Raw genomic sequence first — 20,147 nt, 5'->3', positions numbered from 1 at the left:
TGGGCTGAGAGAAGTTCCGTCTCCTCTCTCTCTCTCTCTCTCTCTCTCTCTCTCTCTCTCTCTCTCTCTCTCTCTCTCTCTCTCTCTCTCTCTCTCTCCTCAACTTACAATTTTAATCAAACTTCCAGACTTCTCAGGTTTAGAATATTTTTATGCAGACCCAAAAAGATACCTTTAAAAAAAAAAAAAAATACAGAATGTTCAGTGGCAGTGCAATTTGAATATTTTAGAATATTTCAACCTTTGCTGCCTCAGTGAAAGTCACTGTATGAAATTCACTTTGCTCATAATGATGTATACTTAAGATCTTTCTAAGTGATAGGTTTTTTTTTTTAATGGTAATGATGGCGGCTCTCAGGTTGTGTATGTATGTTGCTGCACAGCTCTTGCTAGTTCTCAGCCTCTCACTGTGTCACACTGTAGTGTGCTCCAAATGAGTTTGGCAAACTGGGGTCCACTGTGGTGGGAATGCTGTTGTCTGTCCAATTATCACATTTTTCCTTCTCATTCTCCCCCTTTATATTCCTGTCCCTCTCTCTCTCTCTCTCTCTCTCTCTCTCTCCCTCTCTGTCCCTCTCTCTTTCTCCCTCTCTGTCCCTCTCTCTCTCTGTCCCTCCCTCTCTCTCTCTGCTCTGCTGTGTTCTCTGGCTGGCATGGCCTCCGTTGGGGTTGTTTTGATCCCTGGCACATACACTCTTCTGTCTCATGGCTGCGTCGTGTGTTTGTGAGAATGTGTTTGCGGAGTTCCCAGCGGGCTCCATTACAACATCTCGGCCTGTCTCCATCCCGAAAAGAAGTACACTAAAGACTTTTACCCAGTAAAGACACTGTTGGCCGGCCTGTCTGCTTCGTGGAGTCTTCCCCCCCCCCCCACCCCCTCCCTTGACAATGGTTGTCCTTAGCAGCGCGCTAAAACAACAACAAAAGGTGAGGAGGGCCCTTGCACTCGTGCAGAAAGCGAGAGAGATGAACAGGCTGTTCCAGCTTGATCTGGATCCAGGGCAGAGGCTTTCAGAAAGCCCAGGTATTTTCCACGCCTGTGCCAGAACTGCGGATCAGCCCCTCCCAGGGGTCCCTCCCGAGTTCATTTGTGCCCCTCGCAGTGGGAACCTCCTCCTCTCTCTCAAAGCAGCGTTTTAAAGCTCTTTATTATAGGGTTTCCCAGCCTCGCACTGTAGTTTTCTTGTGCCACAACCTACTCAGTTCCCACCAGAGGCTCTGAGTATATAACTTTGTTGACTGATGCCTTTGCTGTTCTAGTTCTTTTTTCTTTGTAATAATCAAGACTTGAATGTGTTAGGAATTTATTTGTGCTATTTCAGCTGTAAAAGAAGTCCAACAGTATAGTATTTTTGAATAAGGTTAAAATAAGGATAACATTTGTAGATACAATTTAAACACTTAAGATTTACTCTGGGAGATTTTTAAAACGGATTTGCATCTTAAGTAGCTGAGGTTGCGCCGTCTTACTTTATGGCTGTTTGATTGTGTTCACATGCACTTAGATTGTGTGGGAATGTCTCAGACCTCTCCATTGTCTGTGAATTGAGCAACTTTCCACCCAGTTGATTCTTGGCCTCAATTTTCTCAATGTTTCTTTCTTTCTCTCCCCCTGGTATGACATTGCCTTCATCTCCACAGCTCTGTCCATCTTCTCATTTCTTTGCACATTTTCATCTAGGGGGTTGATGGTGGCAGTGGTGTGTGTGTGTGGGTGTGGTGTGTGGTGTGTGTGTGTGGGCAGGGTGGGTGGTTTGGGGGGGGGAGGGGGGGGTGGGTGCTGCATGAAATGGAATTCTGGGACATTGATTTTTTTTTCATGTTTTATTCTTAATTTGGCAGAGCTGGCATTTGACCACACTTAGCCTTTCAGATTGTCTGAGCAGGAAAGAGAGGCGCTGGCTCCATGCGAACGCGGGGAAGCGGGAGGGAAATCGCGGCTCCTGCTCTCTCGCTCGCGCAGATCCGTGACGAGAAATACCAAAGGAGGATTAGTCACGCGCCCGGCCCAGCGATATTTACATTACGACAGGATTTCACACCGTTAAAAAAGGGGACCACCTTCCTGTCTCGCACTGTGGCATGAGAAGAGGGAACAAATGAAATTCGCAGAGCAAAGAGAGGAAAAAAATAGAACCCCAGGGTGGTCTCATGTATCCAAATGTGTGTGTGTGGGGGGGGGGGGTGTTCGGGTCGGGTCCTGTGAAGGCATCCATTGCTTGACTGATGTCTTACTTCGTGCCCAGCCCTGTCCAGCTGTCCCTGTCCATGTGAAACGCTGAGCCTCACAACCCCCCCCCCCCCCCCCCCCTTACCCACTAGTCCACTCACCCGCTCTTGTGTTTTGTCCCTTTGGTGTGTTGCAGAGGACCAGATTCCACATGGCTTCCCCACCATTGACATGGGCCCCCAGCTGAAGGTGGTGGAGAGAACGCGCACGGCCACCATGCTGTGCGCCGCCAGCGGAAACCCAGACCCGGAGATCTCCTGGTTCAAAGACTTCCTGCCCGTCGACATCACCGGCAGCAACGGACGTATCAAGCAGCTCCGCTCAGGTAAAGCGAGTGATGTCCAACGGGCACGCGGGAAGGAACCCACGAGGATACAAACGCTGTGCTCGTGTAATTGCTTGATTTCTGGATTAAAAAAAAAACAAAACAAAAACAAAAACAAAACAAAAAAACAATATATTTAAAATCCCACTACATCCATTAAAAAGTTTACAGCTTGCCACATGCAGCTTACTTGATTGAGGTACTTGTAGATTCTAAAGAAAGTCACTGATTAATAATTCACAAGGCTACGGTGATAAACAGCTGAAATGGGCTCCCAAAGGGTATACAAAACAGTGTTTTCACCGAGTAGCTGCCTATTGTGACAGAGATTGAACAGTCCACACACGCACGCACACACACACACACACACCTACTCAGAGGCATATTTGTCACTCGAGTATTGGGGTGCCCATATGATTAGTTTTCTCTGTATAATTGCAGCTAAATCATTGACAATGTGACCATATGTCCATTTCTGATCCCATTTTGAGGGCCTCAAGGACAAAGGCATGGATGAATTCACACAATAGCTGCCAAAGATGTTTTCTGCCATCAACAAACTAATTCTTTTATACTCCCCCAAATAAAAAAAAAAGGAAAGGTAAGGGGGAAATTGCTTATGTATTTCCCTCCTTGGCTGGAGTGCTTTCACAGCCCAAGCTGGTTTTGTGTGGGAATATTTGATGTGCCCCTAGTACCTCCCAGGTGCATGCGGTGATTAATTTTAATGAAGCAACAAGCTAAAGCAACTCCATGCCGAGCCTGCCCAGCATCCCCGAATAGAGCCGAGCCTGAGGAGAGCCTGCTCTCTGGGAGCCTTGAAGAAAAGTCAGGGTTGGCGAGGCCGTCCATTCTTCTCCCCCGCGTCCCGTGTGCAGTGACGGGGGCCCAAGCCATTTTCTTTCCCCCCCCCCCCTCTAAATAGTGGCTCATAAACATTGGTTTGATCCTAGGGAAGTTATCAATGCGGCCATGGTGGAATAATATCGGGGTGCAACCGAGCGTGACTACAAAGGAGGGGGGGGGGGGGGGGAATACGGCGACACATTTTCACCGACAGCGCCATGCCCTTCACATTTCCTCCCCAATTTCCTCTTAGAACAGAGAGAAATGTCACCGGGCAGTCTTCAAGACGCCTCCGGCTTTGAAGATAGCTGTAGAGACTCTTTTTCCCTCCATTTTCAGCAAAGGCCCTAGGTGCGGACAGATACGCCATGCATTATTAACGTGTCGGCATGGCAATTTGTTTAAATTAGGTGCACAGCCTTTGTCAACTCCTGCCCTTAACTGCAGTAGGACAGGAATGCACTGATTCCAGCTCTGCCTATCTGTCATCACAAATACAAGCCTAGATTGAGATCAATGTCATATTATCACTGGACGCTGATGTCATTTATTTGTTGTGATATAATCCATTATTTTGGCCCTCGAGATTAAATTTGCTGTGGAATTAGCAGCTAGCGAGAGGTGACTCCTTTCCATCAAGAAATACTAATGGTCCCATTTTTCAATTTATGACCCTTGCTCTCTGCATGTTACAGATACAAAACTCAGTGTCCTCTGCGTCAAATGGATCTTAATCCCCTTCAGAATATGTCATTGTCTCACAGTAATTATAGCTTGGCCCCTGTCAAACGAGCGCTTCTGCACAGGCCATCGATCAGCGCAGCTGTTTACAATGCAGGTCACATGATAAGCAAACAGAAAAGCACTCGCCCCAGGATCTGATAGCAAGGTGGGAGTATGGGGCCAAAGCGGATTAGTGTCTCTCGACAAACGCCTAATCCTGCTCCTCTCCAGTAAACACAGCCGAGCAAACTATGCACTTTACAGTACACGGACCGTCACTCCCAGCAAGAGTTGCTAAACCAGCTGTTCAATACCTAAAGCTTCAGAGCAAGTGGGAACCTAATGGCCTTTTCACTTTGTTTTAGCTTTACCTTTAGGAGCTCTATGTCAGTGGAAGAATGATGTATGTGAACAAAGTTAATTTGAAAATGATTGCGTGTAATGAGTCCTGTAATCTCTATGTCTGTGTTTTTTTAAAGCTTGTCTGGTCCTATTAATGGAGCCAAATGCCAATTTACAATCCAAGCTTCTGTTTTTATATACCAAAATACAATACCAACATCGGACGTATCCAAGACCACAGTAACTGAATGAGACAGCAGAGTATCAGATCAAAGAGACCCACCTCTGGCCATAGTGAAAACATAGTAACTAGCATAAAAAACATTACTATTTTTCATCATGGCCCACACTGCACTGCCAGGCTGCCAAAAGACAGGAGCTTGCTGCCAGCTCAGAAGAGAGACCTCCCTGGCCTCTGGAATGGCGAGGTGGTTCTCTCGGACGAGAGGCCAGGCCTCCTGATCGCTGGCAGTGCACACCAAACCTTTAGTAAGCTGCTGATGGCCTTTCCAAATAGCCCACACAGCTTACAAAGGCTTCCCTAACTCTCTCTCTCTCTCCCCCCTCGTATAAGCACTCCTCTGTGGCAAGTGGTTGGATTATTATGCAGATCTCATGCATCTGCATAGTAACCAACAGACTCCGCAGACCAAATATGCCCCCATATGTCCCCTTTACTAACAACTAAATGTGTATATGTATATCTATAACTGAATTTCTTTATTTTATCTTACATTCATATCTTAAAATAATTCAATGGTTATGAGTTTCGACTGAGATAGCTTTTTTTGGTCACATTGCTCCAGTGAAATCTGAACTGTTGTCTAGACTCTGTAGATGACAGGTGTGGTGGTAGTAAGGAAAGCCTCCCAGGTGCTGGTGCTGATGCAGGGCCTCTCTGCAGCAACCCAGTTTCCACCATAGAATGGTGCTGCGCTACAGAGCTCTCTCTACAGAGTGGGGAAGATGACAGCGCACAGCAGTACAGGCGTAGGTTTCTGTCTGTTGCATCACACACGTGATGAGCCCTCTCTCCCCCCAGCCAGACTGTGGATGAATTTGAAGGACCACAATGGTGCAGGCTTTTATTTTTCCCTGAGCTAGCTTAGACAGATCTTAAAAAGATGAGTGAAGCCTGGCTGGCCTGTTGATAATATAGAGGGCTCTGTGCTTAAAGATTGAGGTAATTCAGCAACAGCTGTTGCTGAATTTCCAGCAGGGAGCATTTCATAGTCAGTTACAGAACCCAGTAAACCAGGATAGAGCCTCCTCAGGTCCCTGACCGATGGAGTATTAGCTCTCTCTCTCTTTTTCCCTCTCTCTTTCTCTCTCTCTCTCTCTTTCTCTCTCTCTCTGTCTTTCAAACGCTTATTTCTTTTATCTTTGTCTTGTAGTTGCCTTGTCACAATTGATGTGACCTTGTTTCCTTAAGTCTCTTAAGTTATGCAGCACATTGCTTTTAAAAAGAAAGTACAGCACAGAGGCTGTCTCTCAGAACAGAATCCCAACCTTCTGTTCTGTTGTTTTTCTTTCCTCTGAATTTCTCTTCTCTCTTCTCTCTCTCGCACCCCTTTGTACTAACGCTTCTCTTTAATCTTATTTGCATTCAAATTACCTCACCAGGTGGTACGCCAATCAGAGGTAAGAATGCCGGAAAAGCAGGAAATGTCCACCAACTCACCATCCCTGTCCTCCTCCCCCGTCCGCCCACCTGAGTGTCCCCATTCCCCACTCTCACCTCTCTCGTTGTCTGTCGTCCCCGACACGTTCTCCGCTTCAGTGCATGATCCTCTGTGAGTCTGTCTCGTTGTCTGACTTCCAAAACAACACAAAGACCAAAAAGACCACCAGTGGTCAGATGAAGAAGACACGGAGACTCCAATGCATTTGAGTGTAAAGAATAAAACCGACAAATTGTCTGCTCGAGGATATTGTTGTTAGAGACAACACACTATAATATTTGTGTCTTGTTACATACTGTTGACCATCAGTGTCATTAAAGAGTCGCTAAATCACTGTAAAAAAAAGCATATGTAGCACAGTAAAAGGCATTGTGAAGAGTAACTGTTGACTCGCATTTTAAAAAGACAATGGGCTACTGTAACGCATGGTCTGGACACTGTCTAGCCAGGCTGAAGGAGGATTGACTGTAATTCTCTTTAGCTTCAGTGAAATCACTCAAGGTCAATGGTATTTCTGGCAACTTCCCCTGTTCTGTAAAAAAAAAAAAAAAACTTACGGAATTCCACTTTGTGAAAAGGGCTGTCTATTTAGCAGGGTTGAATATTCTCTTTTCGCTACACTAAAATGCTGGAGAAGACGAATGGAAGTTCGAGTGCAAGGCAGTCTGCCCATCACTGTCACGGTATCATAATTAACACTCACAGGTGATCAGAGGAGACAGACCACCTCCATGTCATCACAACCAGAGGCCTGACTTGAAGCTGGGGGGGAGATGCCCTGAGATGTCGAAGCACAATACAAAACATAAGAAGGAAAAAAGCGAGAAGATATTAAATTATTATTATTTTTTTTCTTTTTCATAAAATAGAGCTTGTGATGAACTCGGGCATCTCCCCCCTCCTGGCAGGGGGCTGTGCCAGATTTGGCCGACATTATGCTCTCATCTCAGGAACCGATAAAACCTTCGGGGGAGAAAGCTAAGACCCGCGAACGTCAAGAACATGCTTCTCCTGTCAGATTTCTGACACAATGACTTTTGATGTGGATGGGGGAAAAAATCCTTATCAAAGAATAATTCCCCCCACCTATAGAGGGGGGTGTGTGTGTGTGTGTGTGTGTGTGTGTGTGTGTGTGAGTGTGTGTGTGTGTGAGTGTGTGTGTGTGAATGTGTGTGAGTGAATGTGTCTGAGTGAGTGAATGTGTGTGAGTGAATGTGTGTGTGTGTGTGTGTGTGTGTGTGTGTGTGAATGAATGTGTGTGTATGAATGTGTTTGAGGCTTATTAATGGGGTTTTTATTTTTTAACGTGTGCTCGAAAAGAGTCACAGGTACCATGATGCCATGCACTCATAGTTTTTTATGTCTTTAATTTTGATGTTAGTCAGCATTGTTCATGTTGTAACATTCATACATAATGCATTTCAGGAACATTTCTGAAATATATTGCAAGTTTTATTATTTTTCTATGTGCTTCCTATCCTCCAATGCATGATACCAGTCACGGTCAACATCATTGTCTGACCATGACTAAGAACATTACGTTGTTATTAACTCTCAATATTATATGTTCATTTTCAAACCACTATATGTAATATTACTCTTGGAGACTAATGCACTATCATTGTGTATTCATTAGTGTAATGTTTATGATCAATGTCTTGGAGAAGTAAACAGTGCAGGTAAGTGTTGTGTGAGGAGGGGTTCTCGCTGTTGTATATTAGCTCTGCAGGGTACTGCCAGTGTGTACACAGGTAAACCCAGCCGCTTTCTTAAGCGCTCATTAGTTTCAGGCCTGTTTGATAAATGGTGCATTGACAGACGAGTAGAGGGTGCCATGAGTGACGAACAATGGCAGAATTGATTGGTGATTTGTGGCCAGTTTATCTGCTCGAAATAGGCATCCGAGGCTAATGTCCAGCCATGATCCAGCTGCGAGAGTTATCGGATTTTCATTTCTGCCGTCGCGTCAGGGCTGTCAGGGTTTCCTGGCGCTCCTGTCCTATGCCGTCCCAGAGCTAATGGTGCTGCCTTTGTCATGGTGCCCTGCAAATTGAAAAAAAAAGAGAAATACCCAATATGCCTTTGTTCAGTGTCTAGACAAAAATTCATATCTGGGGTGGATGCTAGCGCAATGATTGGAAAAAGGAGTGCGATTCATAGTCTTCTGTAACAGAATGAGGCTTCCTGAAACACGGCACTAAACGCAAACCCTTTTTATTCATACAGACCTATGTTTCTTAAAGGAGAATTCCGGTGTTGCTGCTACTGGAAGAAACTGGAATCCATGCATTTCCACTGAATTATTTTTGGAATCTGATCCCTTATCATACCTGTTCATTCTTACTCGTTGCTCGACTTATCGTGACTAAATTCAAGATGGCTGCAAACGCTAAACTTCGTGAAGATACTGTCTGTATAAATCGTCTTGTAAGTAAACTACCAGTGCTTTTTCAAAGTTCTCAATGTCTCGTTTTAAATGTCAGGGCCCTCGGAAGTCTACCAATGAAGTGTGGAGATACATTGAGCCTCGTAAATGGGTGTAAAACAGTGATTTATTTGCATGGCTAGCCCGATGCCGAAGCACCACTATTGAAAAAGCTGTTGGTAGCATCGGCTAACTAGCGCCAGATTTTGGAGTGCAGGGGACAAGTCGAGATGGGCTATGAGACATACGTTCACACTCGGTATCATGTTTCAATACACTTTAGGTCAATATCACACCGGAATTCTCCTTTAAGATAAAAAGAAAGGGTTTCTGAGAGTTATTTTCCCAAAGAGTTCCCATCAGATGTGGCTCAGGGTATCAGGTGTTTTTTTTTTTTCACAACTCCACAACGAAGTGAAATATAGTTTGATTTATAACAGGCTTTAGTTTAGGCTAGAAATGTAGCATCTCTGGCATTGTCCTCCTGATGCCAACCGTTGAAAAAACAGCAGCACTTATTCAGTGGGCTCCAAAAGAAGACAGATAGGAGTTAGAAGCTCTTACCTAAGGTTCCCATCATGTTTTCTGCAGTATCAGCAAATGCACCTCAAATGTATTGTTCCCTTGTTGTAATGGGCTACTTCTCTGTGAAGTTGGCTTTCGGAGATTGTCTCTGAAGTAGATTCTAGTGATCTTCTCTTGGCAGGAGAGCCCCTCCTAGAGCTGTAGTGGTTACTAGAAGTTCTTACCAGTGATTAATTGTGTACGTAAAACTTGTTTTGTGTGTGTGTGTGTGTGTGTGTCTGTATGTTTGTCTACGTGCCAGGTTCCGTGTTTGTGTGAGTTGCGTGCACACACCACACTGAGCGTAGCCAGAGCGTAACGTGATGTCCATCTCTTTGCAGGAGCGTTGCAGATCGAGAACAGTGAGGAGTCGGATCAGGGCAAGTACGAGTGTGTGGCCATGAACAGCGCAGGGACGCGCTACTCCGCCCCCGCCAACCTCTACGTGCGAGGTAAGACACGCGGCAAGCAGGCACAAGCTGCAGCCGCCGCTGCCGCCACTGCACCGAGGCCCCCCCACCACCCCAAAACGGCCTCTTAACCATCAAAATACCTTAATCCTGTTTACAGCTAGCGCCTCAGACTGGAGGGAGTCGGCCGAGTCGACAGCTCGCCCACCCGCCTGCTCGCTCGCTCTCTATCTCTCTTCATGTGACCCCCGTGCTTCACGTTCCAGCTCTCTCCGCCTTGTCGAAAGCTACTTTCCTTTCCTTCGCTCCTGCTCCGCTCCGACGCTGTTTTTGGGGCTCATTTGGGCGATGCTGTTTGTTCACATTAATTCCCAGTGACCCACCTCTGACTCGGCTAAGTGTTTTTGAAGCCTGTGTAATTAATCCTCCTCCACCGCCTTGGCGGCTGGCTCACCTTGTCTCATGGCAGTGGGGGGGGGGGGGGGGGGGTGAGGGATTGACGTGCTGGAGTTGAGCGAGGGGTCAGACGGAGATGCACCACACTTGTTTTGGATGAAGCCCGAGAGAGAGAGAGAGAGAGAGAGAGACATGTGGAGTCTTGCGGTGGAGACAGAAAAAGAGTGGGGGAAGGGGGAGGAAGAGACACCTGGATGCCTGCTGTCTTGTGAAGAGGGGAGCTTTGGAAACCCCCCCCCCCCCCCTCCTCTTTTTTATTTTTCTCTCTCTCTCTCTCTCCCCCTCTCTCTCTCTCTCTCTCTCTCGCTCTCATCCTGTCCTCAGGATGTAAGCGATGGGCCAGCATAACAACAACATGGAGGCGGCTCTCTTTCTCTCGTTGTCCTCCAGGCCTTTTAAGCCCAAAGCTGGAGTTTTTTGGCCTTACGTTTCAATTAGCTGCCACATCTCAGGTTCTCAAAGGCAACCTCAAAAGGTCTCTCTTCAGATCAGATCCTTAGAAGCTCTGTTTTATCCCCCATTTTAATGTTGGCATGGAAACAAACACCTTCACATGGGCCTGTGAACGGAAAGGTTTCATTGCAGACGCATGACTAAGAAGTCTTCGACTCTTTAAAGGCTTGATTATTCACAATAGTTCATCTATTACGTGTGTATATCTACACAGTCTTTCACTGGATCAGACTTGGAGGATACAATGTTTCCCAGAGAATTGAATTCCATTTGTGGCGGTTGGTTTGCAGAATTAACTGTTTTTAACAAATTACCACAGCTGGTTATGATGTAAACCATATTTACAGTAAGCACAATTTAGTACAACCTGAAAAGTCATTGTGTGGTGGTCAATGTTGATATTGTGGTGGGCCGCCACAAATAAGTCAATGTATGGGAAACACTGGGATATCAGTATATCTGTGCATTATTTTTCATGCATTTATGCATGTGTGTTGATATAGACTTACTTCAGAATGCTCCTATTTCACCTGAATATTATGTAAAATGGCCTGAGCGACAGCAGTTGCAAGTCTGCACGTTAATATTAATGTATTGCCATTTCATCCATTTGTGCATATTTGTTCCAGCATTTGTCACCATTTGGTGTTGATGTCATGGCTTTTTAGAGTATTAACTCTCCTCAGCGTTCAGGAGGCTGTTCTATTTTTCACTCAGGGAATGGATTGCATTTGTATGTGGTACAGGCACACTCATTTGCATGGAAGACAGTAATTCATTTTCCCAGTCGAAAAACATTATTCTGTAAATGTTAAGCGTCTATATATGTGATGTCATCATGTTTTTTCATGTTAAGAATGATTTGTTTTTGTGGATGCCTATTTTACTCTAAGATCTCGGAAATATTGATATACTTTGCCTTGAGGGAAAAGACAGAATATGTTTGCACCCCACCGCAATAGCATCCACTTACACACGCACACGCAGACACGCACATACATACTGATAGTATGTGTGTACGTGTGTTGTGAAAATACAATTGCACAAGAGCCAGCACATAACCATGTGATCAGTGATTATGTGTGGCGTGGGTACGTACTGTAGAGCTCCTCAGCTGAATGCCGTGGAGCTAATGATTACCACCCTCCAGTTGCTGCTGCACCTGTTTGGCTTCCTCAGACCAGGAGAAGGAAAAACAAAACATCCACCATGGAAACTCCTAGATAGCCACCAACAACACATACTTTTCTCAGCCCTGACAAAAGGAGTTCTATTCAACGAGCTTTACATGCTTTAGTGGCTGTGTGGTGCCAAGAAAGACAGAAAGAGAGAGAGAGAGAGAGAGAGAAAGAACACATGCACACAATTGTTAATCAAGCCATTGTGTGGTAATAGCTTTATCATGTGCATGGGAAAAACACAACAGCCCCAGCAGCTTCATTGAGGTGTGCTTGGCTGGGAGCCAGAACACAGGCAGCCCTGTAGCACCTCCAGCTGCATTCATCACTGCCGCCAACGCAGCTCCAGCCTCCCAGACACACTCCCACCACACGAGCACAAAATGGTGGCATGAGGCTGCTGGAACAGGCCTGTAGGTAACCCCCCCCCCCCCCCCCCCCCTACGCTGCCAAGAGAAAAGGGCAAAAGAGTAACAGAGAAAAGATACTGGGAGTCATATGTCAGGTTTCTCTCATTAGCCACGGTGTGTTTGTGTGTGTGTGTGTGTCTGTGTTAGCTTAATTCTACTAGCCACTTCCTGCGTTCAGCATCTCAGCAGAGGTCAAAAGAGTCGTGAAGATGGCCGCCGCGTGAGTGGGAAGCAGCTGGCAGGGGGAGCCGTGGCGTGGCGTGAAGCCGCCGGCAACAAGGCCCTGTTGAGTGTCTTTAGCGTGGGCCGCGACCTTGCACGCGACCTGCGAGACTGACCGGATGGAGGGGCGGAGTGTGGAAATGAGTCAGGGCTGTTCGCACGCGCCAAGTGGCAGACACCGGCCTGCTTCTGGCCCACGTTTGGCCCAGGTGTGCCCCGAACCATCCCCAGCCCAAGAGGCTATCTGAAACCCCCCCCAACCCCCCTCGTAAATTTTGCTGGAGTTTGTACTTGTGATCTACTGGCTGATAAGAGGCTGAGAGGGGGAGGGAGGGAGAGAGAGCGGGAAGTGCAGTCATATAAAAGATGCATATAAAAGATCATATCCTGCGCTGCTCTTTTGATCTTAACTCAGACCACACACACCCACAGACGGGCAGTCGCAGGGAATACAGATTTAGGATCTTTCATTTGATGAATGACATTTAATATATATGTATGAGGGCCTGTAATCAAGTGCACCTGCCCTTTTTTGTGTGTGTGTCTGTGTCTGGGAGATGTTTTTTTAGCATGTACAGTGCCTGCTTACTCTTCAGATATCCCACAGAAAGGACAGATCTTATCTGTATGAGAAAGAAACTTGCCTTTGAGAACTGGGAGATATCCATTATTTAAAGTACATTTTGACATCTCGCAATTTATTACCCCTTTGTGTCAGTGTGGTGCAACTCTGTTTTTCCGATGTCTCTAAAGTGTACTGTGTTTGCAGATAGCAGGACTAATCACTATAGTAACACAGAGACCTTCCCTCTCTGCCCCCCCCCAAAACAATGTTTGCTTGTTTTCCACTAAATGCTTGTTTGAATTGTTTAATCGCTGTCTCCCTCCAGGTGTGAATGACGTTAGAGTTATTATCTCTGCTTAACTCACTCACAAACTCTCTCTCTCTCTCTCTCTCTCTCTCTCTCTCTCTCTCTCTTACTGCCTTCTCAGTCTTAGTGTGTGGGCTTGTGTTTCTGTGTGTGTGTATCTGAGAGAGAGAGAGAGAGAGAGAGAGAGAGAGAGAGAGTGTGTGTGTGTCTGAGAGAGAGAGAGAGAGTCTGTGTGTGTCTGAGAGAGAGAGAGAGAGAGTGTGTGTGTGTGTGGCTGGGTATGGCAGCCTACACTCTATCTTCTGTGTTACTGTCCCTTCCTGTTCTGTCAGTATCAACTCTCTCTTCATGTGCTTCATGGTGTGTGGTAGGTCTCACATACAAGACAACCTGTATATGTATGTATGTGGGTTTATATATATGTGTGTGTGTGAATATTCATTCCATGAATGCTTATCCTGCTACGAGGGAGAACATCAGTCTGCCACAGTCTCCGCACTCCCACTTTCTCACTCCACACTCATGTTTTCATGTGGTTTGCCATTCACTGACCAACAAGCCTTTGTCTTGGGGGTTCCCCATTTTTTAATGCTTATGTCATGTCTGTATGTGCGCGTCTGTCTGTTTTTGAATGAGTATGTGAGAGAGAGAGAGAGAGAGAGAGAGACTAGCACAGGGGGCTTATATAGGTGAGGTTGTCAGTATATGTAATGCGGCCTTCTTTTGAATTAGTGTTCTACATTTTGCTATAAAAACGGACTAGGCTGAGGAGAGAGGAGCAGACAATACTGCTCTATGTCAAAAGGTTAGTGACGGCGGAAAAGCCATTTTGTGTGTGTTTGTGTGTGAGTGTGTGTGTGAGAGTGAGAGAGAAACGAAGAGAAGCTCAGTGTGTATCTGTGAGTGAATGTGTTGTGATAGCGTGACAGAGAGAGTGCTTGAGTGAAAGGGTGTGTATCTTTGTGCACTGTGAATGCAGTGTGTGTGTGTGTGTTTGACGGCGTGAGTATGACTAATACACATTCACCGAGGCTGTTTATATTCACGTCCAGCCCTGGACTCTTCTCTGTGCCTCCGCTCTAAAGGAGTCAATGGACAGAATAAATGTGGTCCGTTTCAGTGGCTGGACGCTGTCTGCTTTGGGTGTATAATGAAGTCCAGTTGTCAGCACAGTCCTGCATCCCTAACGCCATCTTAATTCAGAGGCACCAGCCAAGCCAACATGTCTGAGGGCTTGTCAACAGGAAAGGAAGAAAGGGCAAGAAAGAGGCTGCGTGTGTGTGTGTGTGTGTGTGTGTGTGTGTGAGACAGAAAGAGTGAGAGAGGTGTCAGTGTATGTTTGCTTTTTTTGTGTGATAAATTTGCATATATATTTGACATTGTCTGAAATGTATAGCACAATGTATGCAATGTATGCAACAATGTTTTCTAGTTGTACAATGATGTATGCTGGATGCGTGTGTGTGTGAGTGTCTGTCATTCATATGCATACATGAACATGTTCTATCACTTGTCTGTCAGTGCTCTTTACATTCTCCATGTTGTTTCTCCTCTCTCTTTTAAATGGATAAGCGGAATATTTGCCTGTTTTACTCTCTCTGTTTCTCCTTGTCTTCCTCCTCCTCCTCCTCCTCCTTCTCCTTTTTTTTGTGTTGTTTCTCCTCTCCCTGTATTTTTCTTTTTCGTTCTGGCTTTTATCTCCCCCGTTCTTCCCCCTCCACCACCTCCATTCTCACCCTGCCATCCACAACCAAACCACCAAACCAAACCAAATCAAACCAAAATCCAAATCCTCACCACTCAGATCAACGGGAAGGTTGGTTGCTTTTCACTCTTTACACCAGTTTCCTCACACCAGAGGGGGGAGGCCTGGCTGACTGGAGCTCGGCGCCGCCATCTTGGTGGGATGCCGCGGGCTCGTCCTGGCCTCGTCCTCTTCCTCTCCCTCTCTCCTCTTCCTCTCCCTGCTCTCCTCCCCTCTCCTTTTACGAAACCCAGGGGCACTGACTCCCCCTGAGTATTCCAAAAATTGCACCCCCTCTCCTCTCCTCTCCTCCCCTCTCCCCTCCTCCCCTTTCCTTCCCTCTGGTGATGCTGCTTGCGTCCTACACTAACCCTAACAACCCGCCCCACCCCATCCCATCCCATCCCACCTCCTCTCATTGCATCCAACAGCATCTGAATGCGGTTCTGCATGAGTGTCCTGATGTGCGGTATGTGTGTGTCTGCTTCCGACGTTGTACCCACGTGTTCCGTCACCCTCATTGTCTGGTGCTGCCCCGATAGCCCCAATAGAGGTGTAGGGTCCCTGTTTAGGAGTCCATTAGAAACCCCCTAGAGTCAGGAAAGCCCCACATATGGTGTGACGTGTTTTGATTTATTTTTTTAATTTTTTTTGTACATTAAGCCTTTTTGCAGACCATCAAGGATTATGACACTCAACCACTTCAGACATCCATTGTTTTGATGATATTACAAGCTTTTCTATGGCGAAAGAGTCGTCTATCACTCCACAGCCTTGATGTTGAACAGTGGATCAGCAATATGCTTTTATGTTAATTCAGGGCATATTTCCTAAGGTCAAAGACCAAATATAGGAATGCTGCCTTGGCTTAGGGGATCAGGCCTGTTTACACCCAAGTTCAAATTTCAATAAGTGCTTCTCCTCACCCTCATTTGCTTAGCCTATTTAGGAGGGGGATGTTGTGTTATCCTGGTTAACAGCATAAAGCCTTCTGAGTTTTCGAGTATTTAATCTGGCTAAAGCAGCTTTGATTGTTTATTTTGGACTCCAGTATTCAAAGCTGGCTCCAGATTCGACGTGTAGAACAATAGCAGGATGAGAAGTCAGCTGAGAAGATGTTATGTTTTTTAGAAGATTTTTTTGTCGGAAAGGCCCTTGTGTGAATTTTTATAATCCGTTTCTCCTAGCCTTAAATACCTTGGCTTGGGAAACCCTCTTCTGTTGAGGAGAGAGGGCTGGAAAGCTAGCAGTAGTCTTTTCCCTGTCCTGTACGAAGCAAACAGTAATTGAACAGTAATTAAATTGTCTGAAGTCAGTCACTTGTCTATATATATGTAGGTAATTGTCGCATCCATCTAGCAACCAGTTTGCATTCTCAGTCAAATATCTATTGCTCTTGAAACGTTTGGTTCTCCCACAGAAGAGTGCTGGAGTGTGAAATGTGCAGCAAATGTAAATCCTGTCTTTGTCCTCTTCCGTGTGTAGCCATGCCCAGTGGGCTAAGCTGCTTGGATTTATTCTTTTTCCCCGACAGTTGTTTTTTTTTATTTTTTTTTTACCCTAGTTAAGGTAGAGTAGTTACCGTACAGAAAGCATGCCATTGCAACCCAGTTAATATAATACTTTAAATCTGATTCAGTGTTTTTGTGAGATTCTGACAGATAGGCTACGTGGTTGACACTTTGAGTGATGGAAGGCTAGTGAAAGTCAGATTGAGTGTGTCACATCGCATTTTTATTGCTGCACATCTCCACGCGGTAGCATGTCTCGTATTCCTTCATAGCATGCATATGGGATACCCTGCAGTGCGCTGTATATCGCTCTGTTTGTCAACACCGCCCCCCCCCCCCCCACACACACACACACTCTGTTTGTGTTAATGGACACTCTTTTTTCGTATTTGAAAGAGTGGCATCTGTGTCACAATTCCATGAACTGCTCATAAAACAAGCCTACCATGTTGCTGCTCATCCCAGGGAGAGGGTTTTGGTCCCATTGTTTCTTGTTGTGTTGGTTTGTTGTTTATTGGTCTCCAGGCTGTCAGAGACGGGATTTAATGAGGACGGGGTTTTGCGGGGGGAAAGGAATCAGAACCCTCCTCTGTGTCATTTTTTTTCTTTCTCTCTTCTAGAGTAGGCTTTCTCATAGAGCGCTGTGAAAGTCAGTTAGGCGTAGCATTCACAGGAGCCCATAATTTAGATTTTTTTTTTTTTAATAGCATTTGGGAAACACTGCTGCCTCTTAATGACTTAGGGGTTAGCTTTTTATCCCTGATAGAGTTTATTATTAGGTTTTTGTTCTCAATAAATCAGTGTTTGCTCTTAGTGTAATTCTAGCAGAAATCGCCTTAGCTCGCTCAGATCAACATCATAGCAGACTGTTTAGTAGTATTTATATTGGCAGCACAAGGATAAAAATTGGATTCCTCGGGCTATTTCCTCCCCTATGTAAGTCATTTTCTGAAGGGGGTTAGGAGGGGTTGGGAGGGGGGTGGGGGGTGGGTTCATGTTGGCACTGGCATGCCCCTGTGATCATGGCTGATATTGCTTGTGCACTGATGCCTGCGCTACTTGTACCGATGCATGACTTGCTTGAGGATATATGTGCTCGGCTGCCTCCCCCTCCTTCCCTTCACCACAGACTCTCCCCGGTCCCCTAGTAACTTCTTATCGGTACCCCCATTACCTCAGATCTTCCCCCTTTTGCCCCCCCCCCCTTAGCTCCTTCCTTCTGGCATGCCAGAGAGTCAGAAGTGTGTGTATGCCTTGCCTTTTCTAACTGTCAGTTTCATGTGTGCTTCTAATAACCATCTTTAAACTAAACAAAACAAAACAAAACAAAACAAAAAGACCTCTTGTGAGAACAGTGATTTTTATGAAAATGAACAGTGGCACTCACCACTGCTGGGGGCTCAGTTTGTCCACAGCCCAGCGAGGTCTCGCTCTCACTGGGCAGCTGCATCTAGTAAAGTAAGCCTCTCCCTTCCAGTGCTGTCGTCCACTCTTATTCCCAAGACGACACACAACCACACACAGGGAAAAAAAAGGAAAGAGAAATGTTTTCATCATGTTGTACCCATCTTCCATGTTCATCGGTAACATTCATCATACGTTTTTATGTATAGAGTGACTAACTCTGTCTTCTGCTGATTCCTCCTACGCTGTCCAGCACGTTTGAATAAAAATAAATAAACATCCTGCAGGCTCTCTCCAGATAGCGCCACTGTGGAAACAGATCCAGCCGCGCTCTGGGCCTGATTTGGCACAGTTCCTGGGCACATTGGCGCCGGTTCTAGCCATAATATGGTACCGTTCCGGGTCAGGTCCAACCGGGTTCTGTGCCTGGTTTTGCACGGTTCCTGGGTGGATCTGCACTGGTTATTGCCCTAATTTGGCACGGTTCCTGGGCAGATCGGCACCGGGTCTTGCCATAATTTGGCACAGTTCCACAAAACAATACTGACGCCAGCTTTGGGTCAGATCTGGTTTGGATCCGTTCCGGCAGCTATCTGGTTCTCCGATCTAACATGTTTGCTCGTTTTCCTCTGGCTCCTTGATGCTAACCCAGAGTCAGCCAACCATTGGCCTTTCTTTGAAAAGAACAATAAATCTATCTCAGCGTTTAGTTGGCTTGAGTCAAAATCTCTGACAGTGGGCTGAAAGCGGGCGCCATCATTTGCAAACACAAACAAACACTCACAAGAGCACACCTGCACACACCGATCAAACAAAAACACACCTAAGCCATCCAGCATGCACACACACACACACACACACACACACACACACACACACACACACACACACACACACACACACACACACACACACACACACACACACTACACAAACGTGTCAGCATGGCTCTAAAAGCAATGCCAAAAGCACAAAAAATGCTGTGTATACTGTATTGTGCATGTCCAGGCCTTTTTAAAATATAATAAGTCAAGGTCACCAAAGTAATAAACTGTGCAATAGCTCATGAATAAACTCCTGGGAAGAAGGGGGAAAAAAACAAGAATTTGCGAGGATTGCAAAATTCAGTAGATTCATGGAGACATTACAAGGAAATGAAGCTCCCAACATAATGTCAAAGCCGGGCTAAATATTCCAGTCTAGCGATATTTTACATCCTATTTTTCTCTCCCCCACCTCCCTCCTCCATGAATGCAAATGGGGATTTATTTTGGATAAAGTCCCCATGGTGTCTCCTGCCTGTCCGTTATCTAATATACCTGGGTGTCAGTTGCCTCCAGAGGACAGAGTTGTGCTAGGAGGGAGGGTTTGGCAGCACCCCAGCCCCTTGCTGCATTCAAGTCACATAAACACTGAGATATTTGTTCTCCCCAACAAAAAAATGTAATCATAGCAATCCTATTGGTCTCCTGCCTGTTCCCAAATCCACGTTGGTAATATAGCATCAGTGTAACTGCTGGCTAGCTTGGCCCCTAGGAAGAATGTTTATAGCCTTCCCTGATTCTGTATCTAGTTGATATGCTAAGGTTGAAAACACAGGTAATTTGGAAATCAACTGATAGAGCCAGCTTTTTTTAAAGATGGAATCTAAATGCTGTTTTGTTGGAGTTTATCTTCAGACACACCTAAAGGTCTACAGCTCCCTCTAAATTCATTTTCTGTATTCAACTGAAGCCCTTGCATTTTCAGCTCAAAGACTTGATAAATTACTTGTTATAGTACTCTCTCCTTCTTTCTCTCTCTTTCTCTTCCTCTTTGATTCGTCCTCTCTCTCTCTCTCTCCAATTCTCTCTCTCTTGCGATGGTATCAGCCTGCTGCTTACTAGTGATGAAGCATCTCAGCAGCATCTGCAAGGGAGTCATTTAGCAGTGGTTAAAATGCAAGCTGTGCAGCCCGCCTGCATGTGTGTGTTTGAAGATCAACAGGGAAATGAAATGTGAGGCCTGGTTTCTTCTTTTTTTTGTTTTGCCGTGCACACACCACAACAGCAACAACTCTCATCCGTCAAAACCAGCCACAAAATGCAGTCTAGAAGTACAATTTTCCAGCCGTGTATCCGATTATATAAAAACACTCATTTGGTTGTTGACTAGGATTTTTCTTGCGGTGTAGGAATAAGCCAGTGTTCACGCCCACTTTCCTCCCTCTCCTGGCCAACATCCCCTCATCACCTCCCATGTGCAGGCTGTCTCTCTGGGAACCCTGTGTAATCTGCATATCTGTGCCTAGTGTTTATCCTCCTCCAAGACAATGACCCTCTTGTCTGTGCACAGACTCCCAGCCCATGGC

General features: G+C 45.8%; 1 protein-coding gene across 1 annotated transcript in view; it reads left to right on the top strand.

Annotated features, from left to right (window-relative positions):
- The window catches only part of ptprfa (protein tyrosine phosphatase receptor type Fa), a 170,691-nt gene that overhangs the window by 74,708 nt on the left and 75,836 nt on the right, over nt 1-20,147 (top strand). The window contains exons 5-7 of the mRNA XM_042057436.1: nt 2,367-2,555; nt 6,090-6,107; nt 9,479-9,589. Of these exons, the coding sequence (XP_041913370.1) occupies nt 2,367-2,555; nt 6,090-6,107; nt 9,479-9,589 (318 nt within the window). The remainder of the gene's footprint in view (nt 1-2,366; nt 2,556-6,089; nt 6,108-9,478; nt 9,590-20,147) is intronic.

The sequence above is a fragment of the Alosa sapidissima genome, chromosome 12 (assembly GCF_018492685.1).
Source record: "Alosa sapidissima isolate fAloSap1 chromosome 12, fAloSap1.pri, whole genome shotgun sequence".
Classification (NCBI taxonomy): domain Eukaryota; kingdom Metazoa; phylum Chordata; class Actinopteri; order Clupeiformes; family Clupeidae; genus Alosa; species Alosa sapidissima.
This window is presented reverse-complemented; position numbering and strand designations above follow the sequence as displayed.